At 33.8% G+C, this 21,726-nt stretch overlaps 2 protein-coding genes across 2 annotated transcripts; both read right to left on the bottom strand.

Annotated features, from left to right (window-relative positions):
• Positions 1-236: 236 nt before the first annotated feature.
• LOC132745372 (negative elongation factor B-like) lies at positions 237-1,245 on the bottom strand. Its single transcript, XM_060734279.1, has one exon. The coding sequence runs from the start codon at positions 1,140-1,142 to the stop codon at positions 252-254; it is 891 nt and encodes a 296-aa protein (XP_060590262.1). The 5' UTR covers positions 1,143-1,245; the 3' UTR covers positions 237-251.
• A 3,169-nt stretch (positions 1,246-4,414) lies between these two features.
• LOC132745373 (deoxyhypusine synthase-like) lies at positions 4,415-18,698 on the bottom strand. Its single transcript, XM_060734280.1, has 11 exons — positions 18,209-18,698; positions 16,196-16,283; positions 15,823-15,877; positions 14,075-14,155; positions 13,003-13,112; positions 12,485-12,649; positions 11,166-11,384; positions 9,191-9,383; positions 6,357-6,460; positions 5,938-6,063; positions 4,415-5,177 (listed from the first exon to the last, which is right to left on the bottom strand). The coding sequence occupies exons 1-11, from the start codon at positions 18,265-18,267 to the stop codon at positions 5,043-5,045; spliced, it is 1,335 nt and encodes a 444-aa protein (XP_060590263.1). The 5' UTR covers positions 18,268-18,698; the 3' UTR covers positions 4,415-5,042.
• Between the last annotated feature and the right edge of the window lie 3,028 nt (positions 18,699-21,726).

The raw sequence follows: 21,726 nt of genomic DNA on the forward strand, positions 1-21,726 counted from the left end.
GGGCCACTTCCCATTAATAATCTATAATAAATATAAGATATTGACAATGAATAATTGCAGTATAATTTGTTTTTGTAAAATACCATCTAGAAAAATATTAAACATTTTAATAATATGATCTTGATCATATAAAGATATAAGATCACATTATTATATAAAGATATAATTAAAAGTTAAAGCGCTAATTTGCTAAATACCTTTATAGTAAATACAAGGAAAGAACAGATTTGTATAATAATACTCTTAAACTTTTACCCTAGAACAAATTCCTGTCCCCTTTTTATCCCATCCAAGAAACCTTGTAACTCTCTTGCGCGTTTGGAGTCAACAAATTTTTCTCTTATACAAGCATCAACACACCACGTAAACTTATGACATGGATCAACTGCACAAATGTCATTCACTTCTTGATCATGCAAAGACATTAAAAGCTCTGCCCTTAGTGTACAGTAATGCATATTCCTTGTCCGTAAGAACAGAGTTCTGAGGAACTGTAACACCATATCATAAAGCCTAACGCTTTTCCCAACCATATGTGTAAGCTTCTGAACGACTTCACCTTGGCGTCTTGCTTTTGGAGACATTAAGAAAAATGTTGATAAAGAATTCTCATGACTAAACAAAGTGTTTTCCTTTTCCCTGATATACTGAGAGAGCAATGGTGAAACCTCGTCTCCAAATAATGCCTGATTTTCTTCCCAAATCTGTCTCTTCACTTCTGTTGCAGCTTCTTTATACAATTCTTTATCATCAAGAATCTCTTTCAGATAAACATCTTTAATCTTAGGTAAAGTTTTCAACATGTTCATTATAACAGGCCTTAGTGATGCCACTCCAATCACACAAAAACTCTTCTCTAACATGGTCTCAATCTTTTGAAAACGTTCTTTATCATCTCCATTTACCACTTCATTTATTTTCTGTATCAGTTTTTCTCGAACTTCCTCCAGTACTGATTGGTGAAATTCACATCTTTTGACACCATGAAGATCTAAAAATGGGAGAGCAGGTTTTAGAGACGGTAGGAGTACGCCATTCTCCTGCTGGAACTCTTCAATGGCAGCCAGTGGATCCGAGCAGTTTGTGAGGGCTTCGCGGAGATGGTCCCCACCAGGGATTCCAAGAGGTTCGAGACCTGACATTTATTCGTATATTTAAAATATTAGTAGATCTAAGTGAAACAATTTTTTTTTTTTTCGAACAAAGTGCTTCTTCCTCCAAATTGAAGAGTAGTTTATGTGATTTACAATTGGAACATCTTCGGCTATTATTCATAAAAGGTCAGACTCTAGTATTGATGGTCGTAGGACAAGGCGGACCGTGAGACAGAGCGGACTGTACCAGGATGGACCGTATGTTAATTGGACGGGTAGACCATATTTTGGGACAGGGCGGACCTTGACTCGAGACGATGTGGACCGTGATTTAATGTAATAAAAATATTTAAAAATTGTCTTTTTTCTTTTAATATCATTATAAACATAAATTATAGTAATGCATTTTATTAATTGAGAATTAATTTAAATAGTTAAATGAAATTTTTAATAACCGCATATAGAGTTGGACATTATGCAGGTGATAATTGACCAATTATTGGGATTTTGTTTGTTAAATAATAAGAGGGTAAAACTTTATTTAACAATACGATATAAAAAGGCTTGTTATTCGCGTCTGACATTGGCCGGTAACATAATACAAAACAATAGAGTAAAATGACGATGAGTGGCATTACAATAAATGAACACAAAATTAAGGTAGACAAAATTCACATCTACACAGAAAAGATGGCTTATTTATTTTACTGATATACTAAAAATAATGACAAAGTCAAACAAACATGTATATACGTTTACAAAACTTAAAAATCGCATGTATACCGATTGGTTTACATTTTAAAATATATTCACTTAATCCCAGCAAACACCTGACGTTGACACATAATATATTATGCACAATTATGCACCACCAAGGCTTGCGCAAGTATTAAGAATTTTTTTTTGGTGGAAAGTGTCTTGTTGAAATATTCTATCTATAATGCCATCAATTTTGACTGCATGCTCCTGGTTGAATTCTGCCCAACTTTTATTCCTTCGACGAGTTAATTTATATCAAAAATGTTTTTTGTGCTTTGTCTGATTTGTTTAGATTCTGTTTGTTTAGCGAATTGATATACATGTTTATATTTCTTGGTTTTCCAAGTAAGAGGGTCTTCTTTGTACAAAATGAGAATCAAAACCCTAACCCAAATAATATGTACGAGAGATTTCCGCATGGTATGGCCAATTTTGCGAACTGCGATTTGTTCTTTGTCTACTATAAAGTGCATAAATTTTCGTAAAAAACACCATATCCTAAAGCCAACCTTCAAACACCATTAGTCTGATTTCATTGCAAATTCGATTTTGTACAACGTTAGAGGGTCTTCTTTGTACAAAATGAGCATCAAAACCCTAACCCAAATAATATGTCCGAGATATCTCCGCATGGCATGGCCATTTTTGCGAACTGCGATTTGTTCTTTGTCTATATAAAGTGGTGCATGAATTTTCGTAAATCTCCCGGATATATTATTTGGGTTAGGGCTTTGGTACTCATTTTGTACATAGAAGATCCTCTAAAGTTGTACAAAAACGAATTTGCAAAGAAATCAGACTAATGGTGTTTGAACGGTTGGTGTTAGGATATAGGGTTTTTACGAAAATTCATGCACTTTATATAGACAAAGAACAAATCGCCGTTTGCAAAAATGGCCATGCCATGCGGAGATCTCTCGGACATGTTATTTGGGTTAGGTTTCTGATGCTCATTTTGTCCAAAGAAGACCCTCTGAAGTTTATAGTAATCATGGTAATTATAACGAATGAGTGGAAGAGACCACAGACACTTGGAGTATAGACTCCGCCCTTTCTTTGCCCCTGAATATAAACAAGAGGGCCATGATGGCCCTATAGTCGCTCACCGGTATATAGGCCCCCGTAGCGGGGCCAGTTTAAACCCCCAAGGCTTTTATTTGAACAAACTTGGTAGACACCCATTAGAAGATGTTTCACGCTAAACATCTAAGGTCTAGCTGGTCAAGTTTTTTCTTTACACATATAGTTAAAAACAATGACACAACTGGGGCAGGGCCAGTTTGGACCCAAGGGCTTTTATTTGAACAATCTTTGTAGACACTTACTAGAAAATGTTTCATGCTTAATATCTGAACACTAGCTATTCGGATTTTTCGAAGATTTTTAATTTTTTGCTATACACATATAAGGAAAATCAATGAGCCCCGGGGTGGAGCCAATTTTGACCCCAGGGCTTTTATTTGAACAATCTTTGTAGACACTTACTAGAAGATGTTTCATGCTTAATATCTAAACTCTGGCTATTTGGGTTTTTTCAAAGGAGATTTTTAAGTTTTTGCTATACACATATAAGGAAAATCAATGTCCCCTTGGGCGGGGCCAATTTTGACCCCAGGGTTTTTATTTGAACAAACTTAATAGACACTCACTAGAAGATGCTTCGTGCTTAATATCTAAACTCTAGCTATTTGAGTTTTTCCAAAGTAGATTTTTTAAGTTTTTGTTATACACATATAAGGAAAATGAATGACCCCCGGGGCAGGGCCAATTTTGACCCAAAGGCTTTTATTTGAACAAACTTGGTAGACACTCACTAGAAGATGCTTCATGCATAGTATCTAAACTCTAGCTATTTGGTTTTTTTCAAAGAAGATTTTTTAAGTTTTTGCTATACACATATAAGGAAAATCAATGACCCCCGGGGCGGGGCGAATTTTGACCCAAGGGCTCTTATTTGAACAAACTTGGTAGTCATCCATTAGAACATGTTTCATGCTTAATATCTTAGTTTAACACTTTGGGTTCTTTTAAAGAAGATTTTTTAAGTTTTTACTATATGCATATAGGAAAAATCAATGACCCCCTGGGGCGGGGCCAATTTTAACCCCAGGGCTTTTATTTGAACAAACTTGGTAGACACTCACTAGAAGATGTGTCATGCCAAATATCTAAGCTCTAGCTCTTTGGGTTTTTTAGAAGAAGATATTTAAAGTTTTTTCTTTTGGTTGCCATGGCAACCAGAGTTCTGCATTGAATGGAATTCTTTGAACAACTTTGTTAAGGCTTCACACAAGGAACATCCCTGTGAAGTTTCATTATGATCTGCATTATGGTTTCAGAGGAGATGTCGTTTTAAAAGTGTGAATGGACAACGGACGACGTACGCCGGAGGAAGAGTGATCCTAATAGCTCACCCTGAGCATATGCTCAGGTGAGCTAAAAACTAAAAGTATTATCTATTACAAGAATTAGTTTTCAATTTTTGCTTATATTAGTATGAGATGGTGAAGTGTCTGTGGTGGAGACTATATTTCACTTGTATTGAACAACACAACAAGAAATCATATATTAAATCTATTGCAATATAGTTTGATCATTCCAAATGGTTACTAGTGCAAGTAGCTATTAAATAGAAAAAAGACATTATGATGGAAAGTTATCACTAACCAAAATACATATTTTAAACTTGATACAAGTTAAAAGATTAAGCGGTGGTTCAGGTGTCTGCCTCTCAATCCAGAGATCATGGGTTCGAGCCCTACTCGGGTCACGACCATGTTTCTTCATATGACACCAGTACTGGTTGGTTCTAGGAAGCAGACTCGAAAGTGATTAATATAAGTTGCAAGAACTTGTTTCATAATCGAGCTGAAATAAATATGTTTAAACCAAAAGATTTAGCTATTTCTACCTTTTGGAACTTCAAGAAAAGATTAAGAGGCGTTTTCAAGCACTTGAGGCTTTCATTAAGGGGTTCAAGTTGTATTTTTCAAGTAAATCAAACTTTGACATTCAATACTGATGTTCTGATGATCCGTCCTATTTTAATACATACACCGACCCGACAACTTTATTTAGTGGGGTAAAATGATAGATTGTTTGATTAAAATTTCTCATTATTAATCACTGTCTTACTGATATCACAGATATGGTTTCGCCTATGCACATATATTAAATGTATTTCTAGTGTCATTTAATAATTTCAAAGCTGTCCACATTATTCTCTTTCTTTTCTTTCGAGGAAAAATCGAGGAATTCCTGTTGTCTGCGAGCGAAGGACTCAGCCACCAGTAGAGGAAACACAAGAGTGGCCTCGGCACAGATCTGTAATATCCAAATATATCCAAATGTTAAACATACATATCTTTATGATAGGACGCTCATTAAAAAAGCCTATCTTTTAAGCAACATAAATGGGCATGATAGCAAATTTCCGACACACCATTAGAATCCATGCAGTCTTTATCAGACTCTACCATCTTAGCAGATCAATTTTGAATCAATTGAATAAAAAAATAGCCAATTCAAATGTCACAGCAATATTTGAATATCACATACATTTGGCAAGAGAACAGATACCTTGCTCTCTTTATTCTATCGTTAAACATTTTAATAATACCCTACTTAACACACATAACTTAAAAGACAAACATACAAAGCCTTAATGCATTATGTAATATAATGAGTAAAATAAGTTTAAGAGATCTGACAAGACAATAATCTTTCCTTTTTTTCTGAGTGTGTTTTAAGCCACACTGACACTGTTAATGTCATATGGCATCTGCTCAGCTTTAATGGTGAAGCAAGACTTCAGACTTCCTCTGCATTGATAAAGGCACCATTAACATTGTTATCTTACTGGATAGCTTCCTCATTAAGTCTCTGGTGTGATTTGAACCAACAGAAATGAAGGTCAAGTAATTTAAGGTCACTGACCTCAACAACTTAGCCAATTAGGCCCCTTAAATCATCAAATTATAATAAAATATGAAATATGAAATTAACTGAGTAGTCATAATGATTATTAAAATAGTTAATTATAAAAATATTGAATATTAATAAAAACTTTTGCATGGACAAATACCTTTACAGGATTTGCGGTCTTCTTTATTTTACCCCAGGATATTGCCTCATCTGGGCTTGCACCTGAGTCACTGCCATCAAACTCTGATGCAGTGTTTAAATATACAGCAAAATCTGCACCATTCCTCTACAAAAGAAGAAGATAATTAAAATACTTTATTGCATGATAAGAACTGAAAATACTATAAAGACTTCAAGTGCTTTTATTTCAGGAAATAGGAATAAAATGCATATAAAATGTACTCTCTTATCTGATTCATTAGCAACCTCTCAACAATGCAGTCATTGGAAAAGTAATGGGTATTGATAATATCAAATTATGTAAATAATTACCATGATTTTAAATTAGCAATGCATGACTGTATGTGTCTTATACATTGTAACCCCGCCTCAATAATAATTTATGCATTTAATAATTACCATAAGATTAGCATTGCATGTATGATGCTTTATAACTCCGCCTCCCAGAATGATCATACCGGTGTTCACTGACTGTACAGCTATACTGTTTACACCTCGAATATCTGAAATATGCATTTGAATTCATAAGTCTTTTAATTTAAGTATGTAGTAAATTAGGGCATCAAGTCTTATAAGATAGGAAGTACATGAGAGTATAATGTATATAAATAAAGGTTATTTAAAAATCCAGCATTATTAATAGAGGTCTTACACAGTCAACCGTAAATGAGTACAAAGGGAGGTAACTGTAATGTTTCCAAATGTATATTCTATTTATGGAAATGTCCAGAGCAGTAACTTCTTCTAAGACATTATACAGGATGGTTAAAAAAGCACTTAAAGACAGACATAAAGACAGATGGAAAAAGTCAGTGCAATAATTGAACACATTTCAAAACCTTTCTAAAATTATATCATATACACACATTTTAACGAAAACCTCAAAAAAAACTCAAAACTGTTAAATGGCACATAATAATGACAAAATGCAAATTAGGTTTAAAGTCATTTTAACGGTTTAAAGGTCAAATGGTGACTTTCAAGCATTTCTGGTGGATGGAGACCTTTGTGTGCCCCTTTAAGTATTAACTAGAACTATCACTAAATGTGATTAATACCCCCACAAGTCTGCTTCGGAAATGAGGATGTTACTAGTAGCAGAATACCTTGTAAAAGAATTGAAACATAGAGTTATGGTTGTGGGCAATTAAAGATAATTGTGGTTTATTTATGTTGCATTTCCTTTCAATGTGGTTGGCCATTGATGAAGTTTAATTGAATTACTCTGTAATATAAGTCCAGAAAGACAAAGAAAAAGAACAAAGGGCAATAACTCTATAAATACTGAAGATAGAATTATAGTTCTTGTGCACTGCACTTCCTCTTATTGTGCTTGACCATTGTATGAAGTTGTTTTGAATTCCAACCAGTACGTTTTAAGTTATGCTCCGGACAAGGAAAAGTATCAAAGGGCAGTAACTCTGTATTTTGTCAAAATGGAGTTATGGCTCTTGTGCACTGCACTTCCTTTGAATGTCCTTGACAACTGTATGAAGTTGTACTGAATTCCAAACAGTAGTTTTCAAGTTATGCTCTGGACAAGGAAAAGTAACAAAGGGCAATAACTCTGTAATTAGTCAAGATGGAGTTATGGTTGTTGTGCACTGCACTTCCCCTTATTGTGCTTGACCATTGTATGAAGTTGTTTTGAATTCCAACCAGTAGTTTTCAAGTCATGCTCTGGACAAGGAAAAGTAACAAAGGGCAGTAACTCTGTAATTAGTCAAGATGGAGTTATGGTTCTTATGCACTGCACTTCCTCTCAATGTGCTTGACCATTGTATGAAGTTATAATGAATTCCAACAATACATCTTCAAGTTATGGTCTGGACAAAAGAAAGCAATGGAAAAGTAACAAAGGGCAATAACTCTGTAATTAGTCAAGATGGAGTTATGGTTCTTGTGCACTGCACTTCCCCTTATTGTGCTTGACCATTGTATGAAGTTGTTTTGAATTCCAACCAGTAGTTTTCAAGTCATGCTCTGGACAAGGAAAAGAAACAAAGGGCAGTAACTCTGTAATAAGTCAAAATGGAGTTATGGTTCTTGTGCACTGCACTTCCTCTCAATGTGCTGGACCATTGTATGAAGTTATAATGAATTCCAACAATTAGTCTTCAAGTTATGGTCCGGACAAAAGAAAGCAATGGAAAAGTAATAAAGGGCAATAACTCTGTAATTACTTTAGAGAGTTATGGTTCTTATGCACTGCACTTCCTCTCAATGTGCTTGACCATTTTATGTAGTTATATTGAATTCCAACCATTAGTCTTCAAGTTATGCTCCGGACAAAAAAAAGAAGGCAATTGAAAAGCAACAAAGGGCAATAATTCTGTAATTACTTTAGATAGAGTTATGGTTCTTATGCACTGCACTTCCCCTTATTGTGTTTGACAATTGTATGAAGTTGTTTTGAATTCCAACCAGTAGTTTTCAAGTAATGCCACGGACAAGGAAAAGTAACAAAGGGCAAAAACTCTGTAATTAGTCAAGATAGAGTTATGTTTCTTAGGCACTGCACTTCCTCTCAATGTGCTTGACCATTGTATGTAGTTATAATGAATTCCAACCATTAGTCTTTAAGTTATGCTCCGGACAAGGAAAATGCAACGGACAAAAAAAAAAGCAATGGAAAAGCAACAAAGGGCAATAACTCTGTAATTACTTTAGATAGAGTTATGGTTCTTGTGCACTGCACTTCCCCTTATTGTGTTTGACAATTGTATGAAGTTGTTTTGAATTCCAACCAGTAGTTTTCAAGTTATGCCCCGGACAAGGAAAAGTAACAAAGGGCAATAACTCTGTAATTAGTCAAGATAGAGTTATGGTTCTTGTGCACTGCACTTCCTCTCAATGTGCTTGACCATTGTATGTAGTTATATTGAATTCCAACCATTAGTTTTCAAGTTATGCTCCGGACAAGGAAAATGCAACGGACGTCTGGACCGACCGACCGACCGCCCGACCGACCAACCGACCGACCGACCACCGGGTGACTCCTATATACCCCCCCCAAACTTCGTTTTTGGGGGTATAATTAAGGCATAAGCATATACAGGTATAGACCATCAACCTCCAATAAACTAGCAGCAAAGGTTCTTCATATGTAAGTATTCACAGGATTCGAACCTTAGCATTGTTATGCCTAAGTGATTTGAAGTCAGCAACATTATCCTCTCCATAAAAAAATAAAAAATTTAGCAAGACATACTTTTAAACCAGTCAAGACTTACCTTGTACAAGATCTAGAACCAGTCCAGGGTTTTTATAGGAATGAAAGTAGATCATATCTCCTAGTGAACCATCTGTGATAGCTGGACAATAGACTGGAATGTTGTTTTTATGTGCCCAATAATACACAGAATCTGGGTTGTTAATCTCCTTGCCCAGTCTATCTATCATTCTGGATGGAGTCCACAGGACATTCTGAAATAGAAAAGAGTTAATATTGACCTTGTTCTAACAACTGACAAAACAAAAACCGAATCTTAATTTTTGACATAGCATATTAACTCAAAAATTATATAATGATTTGAATAATATGCACCAGATGTTAATACAGAGGTTGTCATGCTGTTAGTCTTAATGCAGATAAGAATATGAGGACATTTTACAATTCAATGGCAAAGGTGTCACAAAAATACAATAAATAGAACTTTGGCATCAATTAGTTAGTCATAAAAATACACAAACATTTCATGATGATATGGAGATTTTCTAGTAAACCTGTGAATAAACAAGATTGCATTTGAGAAAAATGCTATGCCACCGCATGGTTCAAATTTCATAGCTGTACATCAAAGGACAAGAAAGTAGGTCACATCATCAAAATCTAGGTCAAAGTTCAATTTTACAACTAAACCTGTGCACATGGTGAAAATGTCATTGCTGTACATCAAAGGACAAGAAAGTAGGTCACTGTCCCCTTGGGCAAGGCATAATTTTGACCCAAGGGTTTAATAACAATCTTGATACAGGTCCACCAAACAACATTTCAAGTCAAATATCTAAGCTATAGCTTTCTCCCATTCAGAAAACATTTGTTTTATTTTCTGTTTTTACTATGTGTACATAATGAGAATCACTGCCCCGGGGAGGGCAATTTTTGACATTTGAACAACTTTTGTAGAGGACATATAGATGATATTATATATCAAACATCAAAGCTCTATGCCTTGTACCTTCAGACAAAAATTTTTTTTTTTCACTATATGTACATAATGAAAATCAATGACCCCCGGGGCGGAACCAATTTTGACCCCAGGGCTATGATTTGAACAATCTTGCTAGAGGTTCACTACACAATGTTTCATGCAAAATATCTTAACTCTATCCTTTGTAAATTTAGAGACGATGACTTTTTAAGTTTTTACTATATACATATAAGATAAACCTATGGCCCCCAGGGGCGGAGCTAATTTTGACACAAGAGGCAAAATTTGAACAACTTTGGTAGAGTACCTTTAGATGATATTATTTAACAAATATTAAAGCTCTAAGCCTTGTACCATCAAACAATAAGATTTTTTAAATTTTTACTATATTTATATATTGAAATCAATGACCCCCATGGCTATAATTTGAACAATCTTGTTAGAGGTCTACCAGACAATGCCTTATGCAAAATATCTAAGCTCTTGGCCTTTCGGATCTTTACAAGGAAGATTTTTTAAATTTATTTTTATAATTCCTTTTGGTTGCCATGGCAACCAGATTTCTGCATGGAATGAAATTCTTTGAACAACTTTAAAAGCCCTTCACCCAAGGAACAATCCTGCCAAGTTTGGTTGAAATTGGACTAGTGGTTTTTCACAAGAAGATTTTTTAAGTTCACTATATAATCTATATAACACACACACAAACACACACACACACAGGTGAATCGCTATATGCCACCGCATCGCAGATGCTGCGGTGGCATAAAAAAAACCAAGACATAGCTTGCAGTACAATTTGCTGAAATAAGTGATCACTTAAGTAAATAATAAAACCACACACCTTCCATTGGCATGCTGTATTTCTTTTTCACATAGTATAAATGCATCATGCTAACTAAATGCAATTTCTGCAGTGGTAAAATATTTATGTATTTCTCTCTCCCTTATAAATATTTAGCACTGGCAGTAGTCAATTTAACCATTCATGGAAAAATCTTTGTCTGTAGATAGTCAAAAGCATTATTTTGTGTATTCGTTACAGAAATCTTACCTTTTCCTTCTGTTCTTCCAGCATTTTGTCCAGTATTGGCATCAACCAGTCTTCAAACTTGCAGTAATTGTCATTCGGAACTAGCAGATTGCCTATCCTATTTATACCTTTATCCCTAAGTTCTCTGCCCCTAAGTGAAAAATCGCCCACATAAGTCGGGGCCATACATTTTATAAAGTCTTCCTCAATACCTCCAGCTGTGGTAACGATACAGTCCACCTGCAACATATAATACACTATCAAACCATAACATAGCCATAACATAGCCATAACATAGATCGTCCAACTTGACATTATCTAAAGTGCAACCTCTGCAGACAAGCCCCCTCATAAACCTCCTTACAATAACATTATTAGATCTTCAAAAGTAAGACTTAACACTAAATTTAACCTCTCTAGAGCAAAACCACTCGGCAACATTCTAAATTTTTGTCTCTCAAAGGGTGTTGCTCATCACAGGTTGTATTGCATTAAGTTCTACATTTTTTTTAATTACTTCTGCATTGGTAATGTGAACTTTGTACATTTATTCATACATTTATGATTTTGATCATAATGCAAAATTTCAACTTTTATGGTCACACTATGCATAACAATCACTCTAGACATCCATAAAATAATCATGGAAAAATATGCATAAGGAACATGTCACAAAAGTGATTTTTTTATATTTTTTTACATCATTTTGATCACTACTGTTAGATATTACTGAGATTTTTTTTAATGTTAAGGTACATAATTATAATTATAAATGATAAAAAGAGAGCACTGTATGCAATGTTTTTTTTGGCTCTCATCTGATAAAAACAAATTTTCATAAATATTCTTAGTAAAAAAGGGGTAAAACTCTCAAAAAAATATTGCTTTCAGGATAATGTCCCTTATTTTACAACTACTCCTTGCCTGTTCAAAGTTTCATGTTGACAGCATTGATAGTTTAGAATCATCCTTCGAATCAGGCAGACAAAAACTCTAAGACAAAAAGGGACATAACTCCTAAAATATTGCTTTCGGTATTGAGTCCCTTATCTTGATACTTCATCTTATCATGATTATTAAGCGCTCCAAGTTTCTTGTTGATACCCTAAAAACTGTTTGCAAAAGAGGTACATTAAAGTTTCCAACAATGACAAAGGACAACAAAGCAATCATAATAGCTCACCCCTTTTTCTCCAAAACTCAAAAAATACTCTTACAGTTTATGAAATAGCTATAAAATAGCTTATGATTTTGAGTCACCAAATGACCAAGTTATACATTTTCAGTTTAAGTAATGAAACAGAAAAACATATTTTGTCACAGAAAATCTAAGTACTAACCATATTATGTTGTACCAGATATTTAAGGACTTCCCTTACACCAGCTGACACGAGATTGGATGTGTAACTAAGAAATATAGTACAGTTAGTCTGTGGACGACCAGTGGGATGCAGGTTTAAATCCTTCAAGTTTTCCTTGGCAACACATTTTAGTTTACAATCAATCTGAAAATAATTCATAAATAATCCATTAAACATTAAGGAGGAATATAACAATCCCGTAGATTTATTTGTTCAGTACTTGCTTGTAACAATAAATAACAATGTCTGCAAGCAAAAATAGCTTCCCTCAAATGAAAGAGTCCACCAGACAGGAATCAAAACCAAAGTAGTGGAGCAAGTGGTCTGACGTCAACAACCTTAACATCTATATAGCCGCTCTTATATATAGGCCCAAACTTACAATTTATTAGAAAAATAATATGACACGAATGACCCAACAACAATGCCAGTTCAATATCCCATTATTATAAGTTCAGAATAAATTCTTTTATTACACAAGAAACTGTGTTATTTACCATTTTGTTGATTTCCTCCACTGCCTTGCCGAAGTTTTGAGCTTGAAACCCTGACCGTGCATATGATTGTAAAAGCTTGTGGTAGTCAACTCCCTTGTTAAAATCATATCCTTAAGATAAAGAAACCCATTAATATCATCATGTGATTTGAAGAACTACACATAAAACCTTATATCGAAACAGGTCTACGACAGCACTGTATGTTCGCTCCTTAGACAATTTTTTTGAGGTCTTAACATCCTTTATTCACAATACAGTCTGAAAGATTCTCAACTCATGAAGAGTCTCTCAAACAATATGCAAGCTTTGTTGAATAAATTTACAAAATAAATTTTGATACAAATCTCATTTGTTCGTATTTCAGATTTTCAAACAGATATTAACACATTTTTGGTCAAACATGTATCTTGGCCGTCAATCCTCCTAGCCAGTTAGCAGCTTTCATGCATAACTAACCAGTTCTTACTAATTTCTATGTCTGTCATAAACAACTTATCCCACATAATCTACACGGAGTTCAATGCCCACAAGGTTTTATGTGTTATTCAGAAGATTTAATATTTCAATGAATTTGACAATTAAATATCATTTTACAGACATATATCACAATCAACATAATAAGTTTTTATAAATTAAAATATTTTTGCAGAATTTTTTTTTTCAAAGCTTCATCATACCATTTTTGTCTTAAATTGGGGTTAACACTCTTTTCGGGAAAACGGTTGCCAAGTGGTAAAGGTGTCTGCCTCTCTACTCAGGGATCATGGGTTTGAGTCTAACTTGGGTCGCAACCATGTTTCCTCATTTGACAACAGCACAGATTAGTTCCAGGAAGTAGCTTTCAATTCCAGAGTAGCTCAAATGTTGAGCCACAAACTCTCTTCACACATACTACACTACCATCCTTGTAATTTGATTACTATGCATATGAAATTAAAAATATAACAAATATCAAAACTACATCACAATTACCCTCATCTCATTTCTTAAAGCACAATTCACATGTTAAGGTTTGATGTAGTTAAATTTGTAACAGTCAGTTAGGGTTGAACCATTTTATGATAAATACCACCTTTTATTGTTGGGGTGTCATCTGGAAGAGATTCACTTTTCACCAAAACAGCTTCAGTGGCAAGACTAGGAGGCTGTTCATCTACAATAAAAAAAACATAATATGAGCCGCGTCATGACAAAACCAACAGTGCGTTTGCGACCAGCATGGATCCAGACCAGCCTGCGCATCGGCGCAGTCTGATCAGGATCCATGCTGTTCGCTATCAGTTTCTCTACTTGCTATAGGGTTTGTAAGCGAACAGCATGGACCCTGATCAGACTGCGCGGATGCACAGGCTGGTCTAGATCTATGCTGGTCGCAAACGCACTATGTTGGTTTTGTCGTGACGCAGCTCATATGAATTATGTAATTATTTGTGTTTTCATTTTGGAAAGGATATGTTGCATGCTAAAATTGGAAAGAACATTTTTTGAAATCAATGCAGTCTGACTATAACTTCAAAGTAGGCTCTTGTATTGTTGCCTGACTAACTTTTAATATTCCCAACACTGACAAGTGGTTCCTAGAATGCAAGTTAGACAAGTCCATTTAAGAAATTCTGCAGATTAAGTTTTGAATAAAGTTAAACACCTACAGTAATGCTCACTGCTTGTGGGGAGAGAAAAAAATATAAATGTTATATCTATAGGTCTATTACTGTTTTTTTATAGGTCTTGACAAAACCACAGGTACTTGAAACAAATTATTTTTAATTAGGAAATAGATATCAATTCTGAGTGCATTGTTGTAGAATAATGCACGGTTTGAGTTCAAATGCGTAGTAATATAATCACGAAGGCCGATAGGCCTGAGTGATTAATTACAAAGCATTTGAACGAAAAACGTGCATTATTATACAATAATGCACGAAGAATTAATATCTATTTCCATTCTAACACGTCAAGAAAAAATATAATTATAATTATAAAGTTGGACTTTATGTTTGGTGGTTAAATTTGTTTTCGCCTCAGAGTTTCCAATAGAAACGTTCTTTAAAGGCCGTTCCAGTGGGTTGAAAAAAAACTGTCGTTAAATCTACCGTGTGTAGAAACATTTTGAGAATAACGAATTTTGAAAACGTTGATAAAACTTTGTTTGTTTATTTTATTTCAGTCTATAATTTTCCAAGCGAAATACAAATTATTAAAAGTGAAATATATGTAAAACTTGACTCGTTTGCGACATTAAAATAGCGTACTTGATTTGATTGTTTTGCACGTGCTGTTTGGCGCTACATTGTGACGTCACGTAAACAACACTTTAAACGTCTGTACAGCGTTAACGACTGAATTAAAGATATTGGTGTTCGGATTCATTTTCTTAGTTAGACCATTTTCTTTCATTCTAGATAGTTTTCACAACAAAATTCGACAAAAAATTGTTTTATTTATCAGATTTTTCAAACAAAATGGCGCCGTCAATGTGAAAATACACAGGGAGATAATAAGAACGGCGAGTGCATTGTTGTAGAATAATGCACGCTTCGGGCCTTCTTTGTTTATATAGAAAAAATTCCGATAGTGTTAGAATGTTCTATATATTGTAATAAGACTGTTAGCCAATATAGAACATTAAAATTAGTTTGTTTCAAGTACCTGTGGGTAAAAAATCTACGATTTATTTAGGTCGTTGAAAACATGTGTGATATTTTAAGTAAATATGTTTAAAATTCAATGATCAAATTCATTTGATCTCAAAACCTCCAATTGATGAGCTCAGAAATACTTTTTCAAAACTGGCTAAAATGTAAATTTATATATCATTACCTTTGACCCCTTTTAACTGTATAATCAACTTGGAAACAAGGACTAAATACTCATCCTGAAAGAAGTTGCAAAATTAATGTTCTGGTTTAAATGATTATATTTCAAAGACTATCTAAACACAGCAATTATCCTTATTTGAGAAACCATATTTCAAAAATTCATTCCCATTTGAACCCTAGTTACCGGTATATGTAACATACTTAAACCCTTACCTACTTGTATATATCAACGTAATTGTCTATCATTTAATATGGACAAAGCCAATCATCATTTTGACTGAGGGTAAATTCTTCAAAGTCAAGCAAAAATTTAATGTTCCAAGAAGATAATTCTTGTAAAAAAAGTAAAAAATATATATGTATTTATTTATTACCCTACTCTTGGCTTGGTCAAACAACTTTTTTTCTAGTTCTTCTGAAGACAGTTCGTTCGAAGTTGATGAACTCTGTTTTGCATCATTTCTGGAGATAAAACAAAATGCCAGTTGATTTATCAATAAGATATTCAAATCAATTAAGTGTGACAAAAAAAAACTGGAATACTTGCATGCGAGCAGTTCCTGTACAAAAATCTTAGTTACTTAAAACAAAAATTTTTTATGATCACTCACCAAGAGGTTGAATGTTAAAATATTCAGCTCATCACAAAAATTATGGAAATTCCATTATGTTCTAAACATAAAATAAACCTTAGTTATGAGGCCTCATATGGGGTACCAAAATAATCCATTATTTTGTATGAAGAGAAGGAGTTTCCGTATATAAAATATAACCCATTTGATTATAATTATACAATTTTGTTATATTAGACCTATTTTTCATTTATAATTCTTAAAGAGACCATTTTCCCAGAGGTAGGTAGATCTAATTCAGAATATACTAGACTGATTGCTTGATCTATTACCCGGTACCAGTACCCCAAGGCATTCACAGCCAATGGCGTGCTTCCATACATGATACATGTATTTTACTCATTAAAGCCATAAAATTATTAAATATTGTAATATAGGTAAAAATTCTGCTAATTAAACAGGTTTTCATCACATTGCCTATTTATCTGTATACAGGTGGTATTAGTGGAAAACCTTTTAACAGGCCACACATGTAAGTATTTTTGCGCATGAGTGCAAGGATGGAATCCCCTAAAGTTAACAAGGTCATGTTTTTTCAAACATACAGGTGAAGTCTGAACGTGATTTAAAATGAAAACTTTTTATACATATTGCCAAACTGACATGATGTTTTTACATCTGCTTGATATTATTTTTTAAAGAATGTGAGTAAATATCAAGCGTTTAAACAAAAAAATACGGGTACTGCTTCTGTACGGGAACTGCTTGCATGCCAGTAGGCATCTAAGGTATTGTTAATTTAATTATCATTTAATTATTATGATATCATTTAGTTCAGTTTATAATGAATATATTTTACTTTGAGCTGGAAGCTATAAGCTTATAGAAACACTCTGGAATCTGTTACTGGAAACAACCAGTACAAAGCAATAATTTTCTTTCTGAAAGGGATGGAAACAACAAAGCAAGCAATCTTGAAATAACTTTGTTCCCATGTTTGCAACATATTGGCATCCTGCATCGTTACCAATTTCCTATAATGCTGTATGAAATGATTAATATAACTAGGAAGTATGGTAAAATATTTTCTGAACCACACATTCAACAAATAAGTACAAGCCTGTAGCTGCTAAATTATACTGCCAGGCTTTATCCAGCTGGATTTTTTTCTTATGGCTCTTCTTTGAATGTTTTCAAACTTAGTCATTGAATAGGGACCAAGTTTTTGTTTGTTTTTTTTTTTAATTTAAATCAACAACTCGGACGAAAGCATGCAATTTGATAAACTGTTACCCAATATCACTGAAGCTGACTAGTACATGTATGCAGCATTTTATCGGTTAACAAATTTGTTTTAAAGTAACTGGTTTCCTAGCAGTTTCTGTCCCCTAGCAGTTTTCCGGCCGTTTATCATTTTCATCCAGTACAGTCTATTTTGACCAGTAAGGCAAATTAAAAAGTAAAATGAAAGTGCAACATTAAACACATGGCAATGCTGGAAAGGTACCCTAACTCTGTCCTGTCCAAGTTTTATACCCCTCAATAGACTGATTTTTATCTTATTTGTTCAAGTGTGGTTTGTGGCCGGAAACTGCTAGGAAACCTGTAGAGTTCGAGTTACTGCAGTATTACTTTAAATCGGAAAATTATTATAAATTTACGATTTCACCACACACCGACACTATTTTTGAAGTGTCGCGAAATCCTATGATATTTGGATAAAAACACAAATAATGTTAATTGTTAGGACTGAAGGTACAAAGACAAATTTTGCACATAAAAAAAGAAAAGTGTTAAACATAACAATTTACATACATTCGTTCAGCGATCATACAACGGAGCGATTCCGTGTGCCACTCTTCAGTGCTCGCCATGTTGGTCAGACACTCACATTGATATTTCCATAGACTTACATTATAAGAAATGGTCCCTAATCCTACCTTAAAATTGAGTTTTCATGCTAAAGAGGTAATTTTTCTAGCAGAATGAAATGCCTGACACATAAAAATGTTCCTGTTATATAGGGGTAGCCGACCAAATTTTTTGCAAAATGACTTCAAAGAGGATTACCCCCCATTTCATTGAAATTTTCTGCTGATCACAGGACTGACATACACTTTTTATAAATGCAAATATCCAAGTCAAAATTATCACAGAGACTCATGAAATATTTCATTTTCTTCAGAAAACAATGTAGTGTTACTTTTTAAATTAGTTTTTATACTTAAAAATACCCCACTTTCATCCAATCACCTCATGTATAAATTGACTCATACGGTTTTCCCTGCACTTTTTTTCAGCCAATCGCTGGCCGTGTTACAATGCGTTACCCTGACCTGTTGTTGTTTTTTGTTGTTGTTTTATAACGAATATTTTTTAATCAAAGCGCTGAAAGCACTGCTGGGGGCGCATTATGTATCCTACAGTTCTTGATTGTATAGTGGTTTATTGTTACAAGCAGATGCCATTCCAACTTTCAAAACAGAAGTCACATTTTTACTCGATTATTCGATAAGAATAAGTAGAATTATCCTAGCCATCTGAACGTCGGCGTCTATCACCTCAAATATTTCCAAAGTCCATTGACATATGGCATTGAAACTTTGCACACTTGATCCCGATCAGGCACCCATATGTTAAAGATTGCCTATGACTTCAAGATATTTTTGTATTCCATAGACATCTGGCTTTGAAATAAATTGAAATTTTATACATTTCTTTGCGAGCATACTAGCTAGGACTCTCTCCAATGCTTATATCTGTAGAATGGGTTTAAAATTTGTTTGGTCCTTTTGTAAACTTAGAATATTTTAAATATCTATGGTTCTTCTATTGTCAAGCACTAAGCATATAGTTGAGTGTGCTGTCCTACCAACAGCTATTGTTTGCATACCTTGTGAAATATAACTCCTTCAAACTTTTGTTCAGTTATTATTATACTAACACAAGAACTGTCTGAGGACAGTAAGGCTCGACTATTCGAAAAAGTTGTCACAAGGGGAGTATAATAATGCTTACCTATGAATACATAAAATGGACCGAAAAGGTACAGACTTGTTATTATGATGCTTTATCAAGTAAATCACTGCTTTATTATCATGAATGCATAAACTTGTCCCAAAAAGGCACAAACCCTTCAGTAGTTATGGAGATAACATGTTTACAAGCAAAACTTTACCATTAATTTCTAAGTTGAAAAAGGGGAGAAAAATCAGCCTAAATGCTAGATAAAATTATGGATCTTGGTCAGTAACCTACATGTACAATTATGACCCTAAATGCATGTGAAGTTTTAATATTGTAGGCAGAGTTATCTAAATTGTCAATCTGATGTACATTGTTACTATTATAATAACTATTTTAAGTTTCAATTGAATATCTCAAGCAATATTTGACTTTACAAAAAACTTTAACCAACGCAGACGCGGACGCCGGTTGACTGCAATAGCTTTCATATTTTTCAAATAGTCGAGCTAAAAACCACAAGTCATGGTTGAGACCATATAGTTATTCCATATATAAATATATATGTATATATCATGGAAAACATTTCAAGATACGACAATGGATTGTAGTGTATAACACGAAAATCAGTGTACTTTAACTGTATTTATTCCAATGATCATACAATCATCTGTAAATAACTGGAACAAAATATTTCCTAAATAAAACCATGCAAAAAAACCCAGAAACTGATGATGACAGAACGGGGTATCACTATATGCTTATACACTTTTTTTGCTCAAGTGATTTTTTTTTCAAAGAGCTACATGTGAAATTGCTTTCAAATATACATAGGTAACAACTATTTCAAAGCTGCATGCATTCATATTAATATATTTAAAAAAAATTCAAACTTGATAAAATAAAAAAAAAATTCAAGGATAGCCGAAACTTGTTAATTATAAAAAAATATATATACAGAATATTATGTGTAGTAGCTTTCGAAGGCTTTGTATTTTGCCACGAGCAGCCTCAGAAAGCTACTACAACATAATTTTCCTTTTATTATATATACCTTTTCGTTTGATGTATAAATGATTTTCATTATACTACACTTATATAAGAAATTTCAGGAAATGAAATGTAGCTGTCAAGAAATAAATTAATGACTGACAGAATAATATGTAATTTGTGCAAAACTGGCCACACCTTTTATTATTTTGGTTGCCGTTTCCAAATTCTACGTTATAAACAACTAAGATCAGAACCAACGTCAAAAATAGTCCAGCACTTTCATATATGGTACTGTATTTGCCACTAACATGATACAGAATTTTCTAACCCTTGAAGCCTATTTGCTTTGTGTGTGTATCAGGAAGAAAATTTATAGGTATATAATAAATGCTGTCATTGACATTAAGATTTCTTATGTTTATATTTATTATATGTATTTCTTGCAATCCTACTTATAGCTACAAATTCTATGAATTAAAATAGAAAATGAAAGTAGCATGCAGACGGTGTTGATACTGTGTGATAAAACTTTAAAGATCATTGGAAATCATCCGAGGAACCAAATACTCGATCGGAAAAATGACTGAGTACTCGAGTATTGATTTTAGTATTTGTTTCCATCCCTAAAAAAATCAAAGACTTGACAAGATCAACTAACATCTAAATAAAAAAATGTTCAATCACATTGAAAACATTGATAAGTCATCTCATGTTCTTGTCTCAATATAGTTAACACTGCAATCTATCTTCCCTCATAACTGCTACTATGACTGTATCTGTCGAACAAGCATCTCTGTTTTCTGAAAAATAGTTTTAAAAAAGTTTATTGCTGACCAAGATATTCCATAGTTGTAAGTTAACCTTTCTTCAACATTTTTCTGTTAGAATTACTCTGATTTATAAAAGTATATAACCGAAAAATGCGTGACCAATGCCAGAGCTCAACCCCTCTGTGCATTATTTCACAAACGAGCATCTGAGTAGAACCACCGACTTTTTTTAAGCTAGCTGGATTGCTTTCTCACATTAAAGAATCCATATTAAATATAACAAGAGCCATGTCAACATGGCCATCCCCCGCCGAATGTGTTTGCTCATTGGAAGAGTGTATATGTAGTAGAGCAGAATAATTCCATTTTAAGAGGTCTTTTGGTAATGAAAACTGATGGCTATAGTGATTACAGATTTGAAACCTATGTGAATACTGATGGCTGAAAATAACAAAGGGCAATAACTGAAAAATAATGCAGGGTAGGTTATCATCCTTGTGTGCTGCATCCCTTCTCAGTAAAATCTATCCACCTATGAAGTTTTAAGTTGATACCTCAAATACTTTTTGAGAAAAAAATTGAATTGAAAAATTAAGTATGAAAAAT

Source organism: Ruditapes philippinarum, unplaced genomic scaffold, assembly GCF_026571515.1.
Source record: "Ruditapes philippinarum isolate M1 unplaced genomic scaffold, ASM2657151v2 ctg15018_1_1_1_1, whole genome shotgun sequence".
NCBI lineage: Eukaryota > Metazoa > Mollusca > Bivalvia > Venerida > Veneridae > Ruditapes > Ruditapes philippinarum.

What these genes read in the sequence shown, in the direction of transcription:
- LOC132745372 (XM_060734279.1), bottom strand. Translation starts at nt 1,142, where the DNA reads ATGTCAGGTCTCGAACCTCTTGGAATCCCTGGTGGGGACCATCTCCGC.
- LOC132745373 (XM_060734280.1), bottom strand. Translation starts at nt 18,267, where the DNA reads ATGGCGAGCACTGAAGAGTGGCACACGGAATCGCTCCGTTGTATGATC. An exon ending in TTGACCAAGCCAAGAGTAGG is followed by an intron (nt 15,878 to 16,195) that starts GTAATAAATAAA and finishes AACTTCTTTCAG; the next exon opens with GATGAGTATTTAGTCCTTGT. An exon ending in TGGAGGAAATCAACAAAATG is followed by an intron (nt 12,650 to 13,002) that starts GTAAATAACACA and finishes AATTATTTTCAG; the next exon opens with ATTGATTGTAAACTAAAATG.